Below are 12,678 nucleotides of genomic sequence, written 5' to 3' on the forward strand. Positions count from 1 at the left end.
AAGAAATCCCCAGGTTTCAGATGTTTTCAAATAGACAATTTCGCCAAACATTTAAAGAATACCAATTTTTACAAATTGCTCCTCTTCCAGTAAAGAGGAGAGAACACTTCCCAACTTATTTTATGGTTAATTACAAGATAAACGTGCCCACTACCACTGCCACCATTTAATCTTGTTCTGGAGATCCTGGACAATGCTACAACGAAAGAAAAAGAAATAAGAGGTATAATGAACAACTAACTAGAAAAAAACAAAAGAATCAACAAATGATTCAGTAAGTTTTCAAAATCAACTTATAAAAATCAGTGCTGGGGCTTCCCTGGTGGCGCAGTGGTTGAGAGTCCGCCTGCCGATGCAGGGGACACGGGTTCGTGCCCCGATCCGGGAAGATCCCACATACCGCGGAGCGGCTGGGCCCGTGAGCCATGGCCACTGAGCCTGCGCATCCGGAGCCTGTGCTCCGCAACGGGAGAGGCCACAACAGTGAGAGGCCTGCGTACTGCAAAAAAAAAAAAATCAGTGCTGGAGTCATGCTGGTCATCGTGTGGTTCAGAGTGTGCTTGGAACTTTGAATTATAATGCCAAGACATTTTCTGAATATGTTTCTGCTCTCAACTGCTCATAACTTCTTAATTATCTACTGAACACATAAAGGAATAAGCCAGAGATAAATTAAAGGGAAGCCCAGGCCTCAAGCTTCTCCAACATCCATCAAGGAAGCTCAAGCATGTCAACTGAATAAAAAACTTCATCTTTCTTCCTTTCAAATATCCAGCTGCAGTCTTGACCAGTGGTGTCTAATATAAATATGATGTGTATATCATATATATAATGAATTGTTTTCAGTACCCACAAGAAATGAAAATGGAAAAAAGTGTCCTTTCTAAGGACCCTTTCTGCCTTCTTGAGGAAAAGATAGAGGCAGAAAGGATGATGACTGAGTGTTTGAGAAATTGTTCTTGGGACTCAGTGACCTTCGCTGATGCGGCTGTGGACTTCACCCAGGAAGAGTGGACTTTACTGGACTCTTTTCAGAGATGTGATGCTGGAGAACTGCAAGAACCTGACCACAGCAGTGTATCAATCATTGAAACCCACTCTGATCTCTTGGTTAGAACAAGAAGAAGATTTGAGGACAGTGGAGAGAAGAGGAGTCCTCCAAGACTCAGCAATTCAGCAGGATAATCCTGGGGGAAAAACATCTGTTGGAATTGAAGCAGTAACATCGAATTGAAAAATGCAGTGAGGAACTCGGATAGACGAGCTCATCTCTCCCATTGAGACACAAGCAGTCTTGGTTCCTACTTCAAAGAAACTGAAATAAATCCCACAACCTCAGCATTCCTCTCCTGTGAGACAACCAAGCGTATGTGCAGACTTCACGTGGGCCCTCTGTGTCACCCCTGAGAGACTCAGGAACAAAGGGAACCAAGACAAACAGGCTAACTTTCCTTGGAAGAAGGGAATAATCAAGTCACAAGTCCAACAGTTTTGGTGATGGAGACGTGGCTTCCTGGAAGAGGCAGAACTCTAGTGGCCAGTCTGGGTGGAAAGACAGAAAAGCATCTGGAATCCAGTTATGAAAGCTCTTCCCCTAGACAACTGCCCGTGTTTGGGGCAAGAAGAGGGAACAAGGATCCCTGCTGTCCTACTTCTTAATGATGCTCATCAGTAAGTATATCAGTAGTTATATCAGTTTGCTTTTCCTTAATTGCTCAATCTTATTTACTTTTTTAATGTCACTTTACACACAGTGGACATTATGTGGAGTTTTAATATACCTAAGTTTTTGCTATCCAATCTTAAAATTCTTTTCTTTTATTTGGAGCATTTACTCTATAATACAATAAATTACTAATAAATTTGAAAAAAAAGTCAATGCTTTCCTACACCAGCAAAATTGACCAGTAAATACTATAAAAGTAAATACAAATTACAATAACTAAAAGTATAAAATATCTAGAAATTATCCAATACAAAAATCCCTCTATGGGAAAACTTAACTCTAATAAAGGAGATTGAAGATCTGAATAAATATTTACAAAGATGTCCCATTCTCTTAGATTGGACAATTTAATATTATAAGATGTTGATTCTTCCTAAATTAATCTATGAATGAAATGCAATATCAGACAATTCCACTTGGATCTTTTTTGAGGAACTCAACTAAATTTATTTTAAAACGTATATGAAGGAATAAAAATCTATGAATAGTGAAGTCAGTTTTAGAGAAAACAAAGGGTGAGTGTGCCCTGCCAAATATTAAGACATGTTGAAAGATGATAATTTAATAAAGACAGTGAAATTGGCACGAGAACAGATGAACAGATCAAGGGAACATAATAACTTAAAGACTGATCCTTGTTTGTATGAGACTTAATATAAGATAAACTATAAGAATAAATTAATGGAGAAACAACAGTTTGCTTAGTGAATGATTTGGGAAAACAATCTCACCATGTGAAGAAGAATAAAAATGAAATTTGACCCTTACCTAATCCTGATACAGGGATAGACTTTAGCTGGATTAAAGACCTAAATGTGAAAATAAAGATCTGAAATCAGTGGAGAGCTAAGAGTGTTGAAAAGTCCTTAAACTAAACTTCAAAAGCAAAAACTGTAAGGAAAAAAAGTTGATAGCTTTCATTACATCAAAATGCACGCTTCTGCTCAATGAGACAGCTAAGATATAGAGGTCAGCTAGTAATGCAATTGCATGAAACTATAAGGGGTTATTACCTGGCATAAACCAAGAATTCCTAGAAGAATGAACAAGTGAAAGGTAGTAATTCAGACAGAGAAATGGGGAAAAGATATGTACAAAATATTTTTGAAATAGGAGATCCTAACTAAGGCTGATAAATGAGGAAATAGAGACATAACATTACTTAGATAAATGTTTGGTTCTCCAGAAGAAATAAAGAGAAAAAGGTTTAAGTGGTTGCCTCGTGAGAGTGTGGCTGAAGGTGGGAACATTTGGGGTAGAAATCCTTCAATATAATTTGATTTTTAAATTTTAAAAGAAAAAGAACTAATGTCAAATAGCCTCATCCATATCTTTCAAAAAATTAAAGGAAATATCTCACTTAGAGTCATCTAGTCAGTAGTAATTACACTGAAAATGCTGCATAAGAATAAAAATTTTAAGATATAATTTCAAAAATGACAGCAACATACTATTCACAAAATAGAAGGATTCAAATAGGTACAGATAAGTGACAAATAAAAAACAGTTCTAATAAATCTTATATAGGAATTAAATATATCATATTTTATGACTTTTTAGCAGATTACAAGAACACAAAAATACATTGAACAGAAAAAATTATATTGAAAATGAAATAGATATGAAATACAAACGCGAGAGTACATAAAAATATAAACCAAGAAATCTTCTTTTGGGGGGGGCGGATAGGTAATAAAACAACAGTAATTTATTCTCTCACAGTTCTGGAGGCCAGAGTCCAAAATCAAGATGTTGGCAGGTCTGCACTCCCTCCAGAGGCTCTGGGGTAAGATGACCAGCTTGTGACAGCTGTTGGTAATCCTTGGCATTCCTTGGCTTGTGGCTACATCACTCTGATCTCTATCTCTGTCTTCACATCTTCTCATCTCCCCTGTGTCTCTCTTCTGAAGATACTTATCATTGGACTTAGGTACGCCCCCATCACTTCTCAATACTCCAGAATGATCTCTTCATCTCAAGAACCTAAAATTAGTTACATCTGCAAAGACCCTTTTTCTAAATAAGGTAGCATTCACAGATTCCTGGAATTAGGATGCAGAAGTCTTTTTTTCTTTTTTTAATTAATGCATTTTTAAAATCGAAATTTAGTTGATTTACAATACTGTATTAGTTTCAGGTATACAGCACAGTGATATGTACACCAAATAAATCTTTTATGTTAAAGTACGTTATAGTTTCCAAAGCATTTTCATTTTGAATATGAATTAACATTAACATTAGCTGAACATCACTCCAGACACCTTACTTTGGAGATAAGTATCAATATATATCTCTTAGATGGATATCTAAGATTCTTAGGATCTTCAGATACATGTAACCAACAGAGAGAAAGAGCACATTGAAAATGTGATTTTGGGGCTTCCCTGGTGTCGCAGTGGTTGAGAGTCTGCCTGCCGGTGCAGGGGACACGGGTTCGTGCCCCGGTCCAGGAAGATCCCACATGCCACGGAGAGGCTGGGCCCATGAGCCATAGCCACTGAGCCTGCGTGTCTGGAGCCTGTGCTCCGCAACAGGAGAGGCCACAACAGTGAGAGGTCCGTGTACCACAAAAAAAAAAAAAAAAAAAGAAAATTGTGATTTTGCATAAGAAGCAGTGTGATTTGGTGGATGGGCACATAGTCGCTGGAGCCCAACTATCTGGGTTCTATGTAGATTCTACTTCTTATTGGTTGTGTGATGATGGGCAAGTCACTCCACCTCTCTGTGCCTCTATTTCCTCAACCATAAAATGTGGATGTCAATAATCCCCACTTCACAGGGTTTCCTTGAGGATGAAAAAGTGCTTCGAACAGCATCTGGTACATTGTAAGTTTCAATTAAAGACCATCGTTTTCCTCGGTCTGATTTCCAACAGACAGAATGCCAAGGAGGAGCAGAGACAGGTAAGGATAAGGAGAGAAGGAGTCATTGCTGGGTCTGGGCTCTGTACACTCTTTTGCAATTTTGTCAGATGTTTTAAGCAGAGGTTCATCCATCATTTTTGGAGGTGTTTTACTCCCCCAGGTCCCAGGCAGCTCCCCAAGACTTCCAGGGATCCTGAGAACAGGATGTCTTTTGTCTCTTCTAGAGCCTTCTGTGGGTGGTTGGGGGATGGGTAGCAAACAGTCCAAGGAGAACATTTTCTTTCTTGTCTAGCTTTTACCTGTCTTTCCACCTCCTCCCATTTCCATTTCATTAGGGAGTTTCACCTTAGCTCATTCTCCTAGTGTTCTGACACCGCATGGCACACATTTGGTTCTAGAATCACCGAGAGGTAGGCAGGACTTGTAAGACTGTGACCATGTTACTGATGAGAAAGCCAACTGTCATAAAGTAAAGCTATTTGCTCAGGGTTGTACAAGGCTGTAAGGAAGAGCCAATGCCGTGGGTCTATAACAAGAGCTCATTGCTCTTGTCCTAGAATCTATTCACTCAGTGTTTACTGGGTCAATGAGGGTCAGGTTGCACTGATGCAGGGGGCAGAGGGGACAAAGATTAATAAATATAGATCTTCTTTTTTTAAAAAAAATTTTTCTTTGGCTGCACTGTGGAGCATGTGGGATCTTTGTTCCCCGACCAGGGATTGAATCTGTGCCCCCTGCATTGGGAGCGTGGAGTCTTAACCACTGGACCACCAGGGAAGTCCCTCCCTGTGGATCTTCTAGCATGTTCAGAAGAGGTTTCCATCAACACAGCTGGTTGGAGCATTTGACCTCATTAGGTAGTTTCTGTCTGAGAGAATTAAGGTCTCCATCAACAGGTTTGAAGGCAGTATGGTGCAGATACAACTGTGCCGATTTTAAAATATGATAAGTTGATTCTAACATTCTTCCGGAAGAGAAAAAGTGTGAGAATGTCGAAGAACATTTTGAACAAGAGAAAGATAGGAGACTTGTCCTACCAGATACAAAAACATATTAGAAATCAACAATAGTTGGAAAGTTCTGATGTTAGCCAAGGCAAGACAAACGGCTCTCCAAGCGGCTATGGATCCATACGAAGAAGTATTTGAAGGAGAAAGGATGGCCTTTTTATAATTCTGGAGTGGGGACATCTTTTTAGCAAGGCAGAATTTCCAGTCCATAATGGAAGAGACTGGAGGACTTGATAGCATAAAAATTTGAAATAGTTGTAGAGAGAAAGATAACAAACTCAAGAAAAGAAATAAAAAAAAAACTTCTCATATAGATACCTGATAAAACTATTTGTTGGTCTCTATCCAAAGAAAGACTTTGCAAACTCTTGGACTCAAGATTCCAATTCTAAAATCCACATCGTAGAAGTACCCACAGAGGCACATATAGTTACATGTTCCAGGATGTTCATTTCAGCATTGTTTGCCATAGGAAAAAAATAAGAACCTTACATGTCTACAAAAAGAACATTAGTCAAATAAATTGTAACACATTCAAACTACAGAATACTCTTCATAAAGTAAAAGGAATGAGGGTCTGGTATAGAAAAATTCCTAGGTTAAGTCAGAACAAGGAACAAGAACAAGGCTGTTGCTCTGCATTTTAAAAAATCTATTTGAATATAGGTATATATGTAAATAGAAACCGGTCCTGAAAGATCTCCAATGAACTGTGAATAAGAGTTACCCCTGGGAAGGGGAGTGGAATGGGTGGAAATAGGATTTTCAAGTTTTATTCTTCATGCCTCCTCTTTGTTCGGATGTTTAATTTGAACATGTAATCACTGTGTAATTTTAAAAATGTAAACAACAAGGAAGCAAGACTCCTCATCCCCAGGGACGGAGAATAAGGACTTTGCACATCCATCTAAGCTGGGGAGTCAGACGAGCCAGGAGGCCACCCAGCCACTAAGGGACAGAAAACAGATGTGGAGGAACCGTGGGCCACGTGCACTCACCAATCCCCTGGTGCTCAGCTCCAAGCAGAGACTGTGGGTCGATTGCACAGGGCAAATGCGGGTTTTCTCTTCACTTGAACAAAAGAAATCAAGAATGTGGAAGAGGCAGATGTGACAGCCATAAAATGATGTATCACCCACAGATCTGAGGCCGTGGAAATGGCAACTCGGGCCTGTTCTAACTCAACTCAGCTCAGCGGCAGCAGTGTTAGGATGCTCAGATAGAGAGACATCTCTGCTATCCCGGTAGGGGATTCAGGCCTGCCTGCATGCAGGCAGCCTGTTGCGAGGCCTGGCCTCCAGACCTCTACTAGTTCTGAGCTTGTGAGCTGAGAAAGGGCTAAGCTGAAAATACAAGTCTTGCTTACCTGCAAGGAGCTGGGAAACCTGACAACACACCACACTTTCCCTGCCTCTTTCACTTTCAGTGGCATCAGATCCTAAAGAAACACGCTGGGAATTTGAACAGAGGTCTCCCTCTTCAGCTCCAGCCCCCAGGGTGGGTGGGGCACTCAGTTTCTCAGCTTTCTATCAGCCCCCGTGTGGGAGATGGAGGGGTGGGCTTGGAATTAACTGCCAGGAGATATGGATTGTCAACAGAACATGCAGGAAGCTGATTCTAAGCCGTGCATGTGAATTAAAGGGACAGAAATACTCCTTCAGTCTTCAGTATTTGGGGTAGCTTCCATAAAGCAGTTGCAGGAAAAATCATGGACCTGGATGTCATGTAAGTCCTAAGCCCTCCTGGAGTGATTTCTTACTGAATCATATAAGAGGTAAGAGATCTGCACTCCTGTATCGAGTTCTTTTTGCCAATTTGTCTCATTTACATTATTAATAATAATAATAACACATATTTTGTACTTACTACACATCAGGTGTGATTTAAAGTATTTGCATGTATCGTCTCACCTAATTCTCACAATGGCTCTGTGGGCTGGGGCACGATTACTCTCATTTCACAGATGTAGAAACTGAGGCACAGTCAGTTGAAGCCACTCTCCAGGTTCACACGGATGGCAGGTGGTGATGCTGGTTCTTGTCTAGATGACCTGACTCCAGGGCTTCCTCTGCACTGTGCATGGAACCCTCAGCAGCCTCCTCAGATGTCACAGGGTCTGTGGACTAAATGAGGGTGAGAGGACAAAGGGGCCCATGGTGACGAGCAGCATGGAGGGCGCCTCCAAGGAAGTTCTTGGAAGCCATTAAGCAGGGGAGAGATGGCGTGGGGCTCAGGGGGACAGTCGCTCTGAGGATAAGTACCAACAATCAGGGGAATGGAACCCTATATTTGAAGTTTTCTGGCTTGTGCATTTTCATCAAAATAGGATATTGGTTGGTGTGAGGCCGAACAAAGGGGCCTCCACATCCCCTGTGGGAAAGGTGTGTATGGGTAGTTCTTTCTCAGTGACAGAGGTCTGGAGCCAAGGAGAATTTTCCAACTTGGCCTGGGAAACACTATGACAGCAGGAGGATTTAAGATAATTCAAATATAGTCCTTCAGCCCAACTCTCTATTTCATAGAAAGAACTTGTTCAGTGAGGAGTAGGGTCTGGTCCAAGGACTCATGGCTATTGAGTAAATGAGCTAGGACCAGACCCTGTTCTGTTTTCGAATTTGCCTTGGGCTGCCTCCTGTTCTGTTCTGGCACGTGGGCCACGTGCACTCACAAACCGTGCACATCACAAAGGGGATGAGGAACCCAGCAGGAACCACCTCTGTGCTGAGGCCTGCCAGCCCATGCACGTCACAGACTTCCAAATGTTCATCATGGACAACACAGATAAGAGAGTATTTGCTGTAATGACTGGAAGAAAGTCAGTTCATTAGTAGTTACGTTCATTATCAGAGATTTGTACTTGATTCAACGGTTTCTAGTATATTCAGAGAGTTGTGCGCCCATCACCACAATCCGGTTTTAGAACACCTCCTGGAAAGGTCCCCGGGGCTGACAGTCTTCATCAGTCAATCCCATTCTCACCCCCAGCCGCAGGCAACCACTAACTTATCTTCTTTTTACATTGCTCTGGACATTGACTATACATGGAATCACATAATTTCGTGGTTGTTTTCATCTGGTTTCTTCACTTACCAAAATGTTTTCTTTTTTGAGATATATCCATTTCTTTTTATTGCTTTTATTTATTGTATTCCATTGTATGAATATACTGCTTTCTGTTTACTCATTCATCAGCTGGCAGACATTTGACTATTATGAATAATCCTGCTATGAATAGGGCTTCCCTGGCGACGCAATGGTTAAGAATCTGCCTGCCAATGCAGGGGACACAGGTTCGAGCCCTGGTCGGGGAAGATCCCACATGCCACGGAGCAACTAAGACCATGCGCCACAACTGCTGAGCCTGTGCTCTAGAGCCTGCGAGCCAACTACTGAGCCCACGTGTTAAAACTACTGAAGCCCGCGCGCCTAGAGCCTGTGCTCCGCAACAAGGGAAGCCACTGCAACAAGAAGCCCACGCACCACAACAAAGAGTAGCCCCCGCTTGCTGCAACTGGAGAAAGCTCGCACGCAGCAACGAAGACCCAATGCAGCCAAAAATAAATAAATAAAATAAATTAAAAAAAAATCTTATGAATACTTGTGTACAATTTTTTGCACAAACATGTTTTTCTCTTGGAAGTGGATTTGCTGGCCCACATGACAAATTTATATTAAGAAACTGCCAAACTTTTCCAAAGTAGTTGTACCATTTTACCTTTCCACCAACAATGTAGTTTCCAATTTTCTCCGCATCTTGCCAATATTTGGTGTTATCTTTTTGATTTTAGTCATTCTAGTGAGTGTGTAATAGTATCTCTTTGTAGTTTTAATTTGCATTTCTCTGATGACTAATGAGGTCGAATACGTTTTCATGAGTTTAGATATTTGAATGTCTCTCTTGATGCAATGTCAAGTCTTTCACCATTTTAAAATTATGCTTTTGGATTTCTTATTTTGGGGCTGTGTTCTTTATATTTATGGATACACGTTTTATTACATATGATTGGCAAATATTTTCTCACAGTCTGTGACCTGTCTTCATTTCTTTCAAGCTGTCTTCTGAAGAACAAATTAAACAATGAATTAATGAAGCTTAATTTACTAATTTTTCCTTTTATGGCTTACGCTTTTGGTATTGTATCTATGTTTGCCTAACCAAAGATTTAAAATATTTCCTCCTGTGCTTTCTCTTAGAAGTTTCGTAGTTTTAAGATTTATATTTAGGCCTGTGGTCCACGTGTCCTAACCTGACTCAAAGCCCCACTTTTCCTGAGCTAGAGCCTTCTGTGGACAATAGAAAGGGAGCCGTTGTGGGTGGCTTCCTTCTCCCCTGGGGGCAACTGCTGAGTGGAAACCGGCTCAAAAGGTTTCCATGCTGCTCACCCAGCCACTGCCTTTCTAAACAGAGGTCCGTTGATAGAGCACTTCAGAACCCTCTCTCTCTCACTGTTTCTAAAACAGCAATTTGTAAACTGCTTGAGGTTTGAGATGACTGTTGTTTCTCAACATTTTGCTTGTTTCATACAAATTTATTGCTTCTAGTAGATATTTTCTGTGGTGTGTATTACCAGATTGTGGTCACTCTATAGCTTTAATATAAAGACTCTATTTTTGGTTCGTGTTGATGTGTTTCAAGGATTGAAGTTAAATAATGTGTGAGCATTAAATAATGTTAATAAAGTTAAATAATGTCCACCATCTTTTCCAGGAACGTCCAATCATTTTTTTTTTGAGTCCAATCATTTTTTAAATGTAGCAATAAACTAGATTATTGCAATTTTGACTTATAGAGTATTATAAAAGTAGCTGAAAAGTTACAATCCTAATCTGTTTATAAAAATAATAGGTCTCGTATTTTTGTAGTCATAAGTGGCCAAGGGTTAAATCAATAGGAACCAAGGAAATTTCAGATACTGTACATTGAAGAAAGGCACTAAGAAATTAAATTAATATTTTCCAAAAACCCCCACGACACAAACACACACACACACACACACAGAGAGAATACTACCCTAGGCCTGCAGAATTTAAAATCAAGAGACTATTCTGTTGAATAGATTACATATGCAAAAGACTGATTATCAGGAATGTAGGTTTATTTCATTAAAAAACAAAACAAAACAAAACAGATTCATCCCCCAAAGAGTACTGTATCCTTTAAAGCAGCAGCAATCACAAGGCACATATGTACAAAATACCTCGGGCAAAATAGAAACTAAAAATTAAAAAAATATGTTATTTAAAAAGATGTTGAAGACCATTTGTTAATATGAACATATATTATAAAATGACATTTTTAATATAATTTTATTCCTTTCTCTTTAATAAGAGATGGAGTAATAGCGTAATATTTATGTAGTACCTTATGGCACATATCACAAACATTTATACCACCCAACTTGGTTTGCTAAAGAAAAAACAAATAGCTGAAACACAGCTTAAAAATTTTATTTTTAGTGCTTTCACATCTTTTTTAGATATCTGGAATTCATAAACTGAAAAGAAATAAAGGTCTCATTTTCTTTAGCTTAGAAAAAAAGCTTGTAGTTATACGTCCCTATACAAAAAACAACACATTCTAGATATTCTAAAATATCAAGGACATGATTTCTATTTTGGGATCATCACAATAATCCTCTTCTGAAAACAGATTAGAAGTCAACACATAACGAATGTACAGGTCAATTATACTAAAATAAAATAGCATTTGATTTAAATTATTGCTCACTTAGGAAGTATAATGACTATTCTCTGGTTAGGGATGCTAAGATTCACTGTTAGAAATGGTGCAACATCAGTATTTAGTGTATATAAAAATTCTAGGATTCAAATACATTATAATGAAAAATTTATAATGATCACACATAAAGTATTCTTTATATATTAGCCACCATTGAGCTTCACATGACGAAGACTGAAAAAGATGTGGTTGAATTAGATCTTCAATACATTTTGTATTATATATGCTGAAGTGCCTCTAAGCTTTAATGTTGCAGAAAATTTTCTATGAGATATTAAGGAGTGCTCACAATCTTTATCATTAGAAGGGAAAGAAGATACACTGAAGCTCCATTTTTAAACAATGACAACAAAAAAAAGAATATAAAATACTAGTATTAGTAAAACGTTTAAATAGTACTAAACAGCACAATTTAAATATCAATTATATGCTGTCATTAGTTTTTCTCTTAAGAAAATCAGTTCTTGGGCTTTTGGATTTGTTTTCTTTTAAGTACCCAGCATCCTTTTCATGGTCATACACTGAGTCGATATCCACACCATCTAGTGACACCCTATGTGGTTCCCGCAGGCCCCCTCTGGCTCACTCTGCAGTGACTCAGGTCTGTCTGCATGTTGCGTGGTGAGAGGCCACCAGGCCCCAGACTAAAGCAGCACGGTCTGGGCCACCTTGCTGATTGTGGTCGCAGCTTTCTCTAGTTCCTCTTCTGTTTGTTCCACTGTGACCACAACCCTAATGCTGAGAAATAATAAGGGACACAAAAGACAGTCAAATGAGAGTCTATACCAAGGGTCAGCCTGCCACCTGTTTTTGTGAATAAAGCTCTTCTACTGGAACATGGCCTACTGTCCATAGCCACTTTCTCACTGCCCCGGCAGGGTTGCGTAGTTGTGGCAGGGACCTTGTGTCCTGCAAGCTGAAAGTATTTTACTATCTGCTATTTACAGGAATTTGCCGTTCCCTGCCTGGACTAGTAGCGATCTAGTCAAGGTAACCTTGCAGTAGGGCTCTGCCCAGGGCCGGCAGGAAACTCTGTCCTTTAAATCTACCGCTGCAAGCAGTATCAGGCCCAAAGCAGGAAGTCAACGTTTCTCATATTAATGAGTGTGTGGTTGTTCATAGTGTAATTCAATTAAGTCATATAGAGGTTCTACAATACTTTGATGCGAGGCAGAAATTTTCAAGTTTTCAGGAAACTGAAGACAAGAAATAGCCTGACAGGGCACTTCTACCCCTGTCCCTCTCACTCCCCTCTGCAAACATCTGCATCAGCCACTGGACACATACACACTGAGTTGGGCTGGGCCCAGAGTCCTGAGGGCACAAAATGACGGTGGC

The 12,678-nt window shown here is 39.8% G+C and overlaps 1 protein-coding gene across 2 annotated transcripts in view; it reads right to left on the reverse strand.

Annotated features, from left to right (window-relative positions):
* Window positions 1-10,678: 10,678 nt before the first annotated feature.
* The window catches only part of SPTLC1 (serine palmitoyltransferase long chain base subunit 1), a 75,169-nt gene continuing 73,169 nt past the window's right edge, over window positions 10,679-12,678 (reverse strand). For both annotated transcript variants that reach the window (XM_060155560.1, XM_060155559.1), the window contains one exon: window positions 10,679-12,078. In XM_060155560.1, the coding sequence (XP_060011543.1) occupies window positions 11,985-12,078 (94 nt within the window). In that variant the 3' untranslated portion in view covers window positions 10,679-11,984. The remainder of the gene's footprint in view (window positions 12,079-12,678) is intronic.

The sequence above is a fragment of the Lagenorhynchus albirostris genome, chromosome 7 (genome assembly GCF_949774975.1).
Source record: "Lagenorhynchus albirostris chromosome 7, mLagAlb1.1, whole genome shotgun sequence".
Lineage (NCBI taxonomy): Eukaryota > Metazoa > Chordata > Mammalia > Artiodactyla > Delphinidae > Lagenorhynchus > Lagenorhynchus albirostris.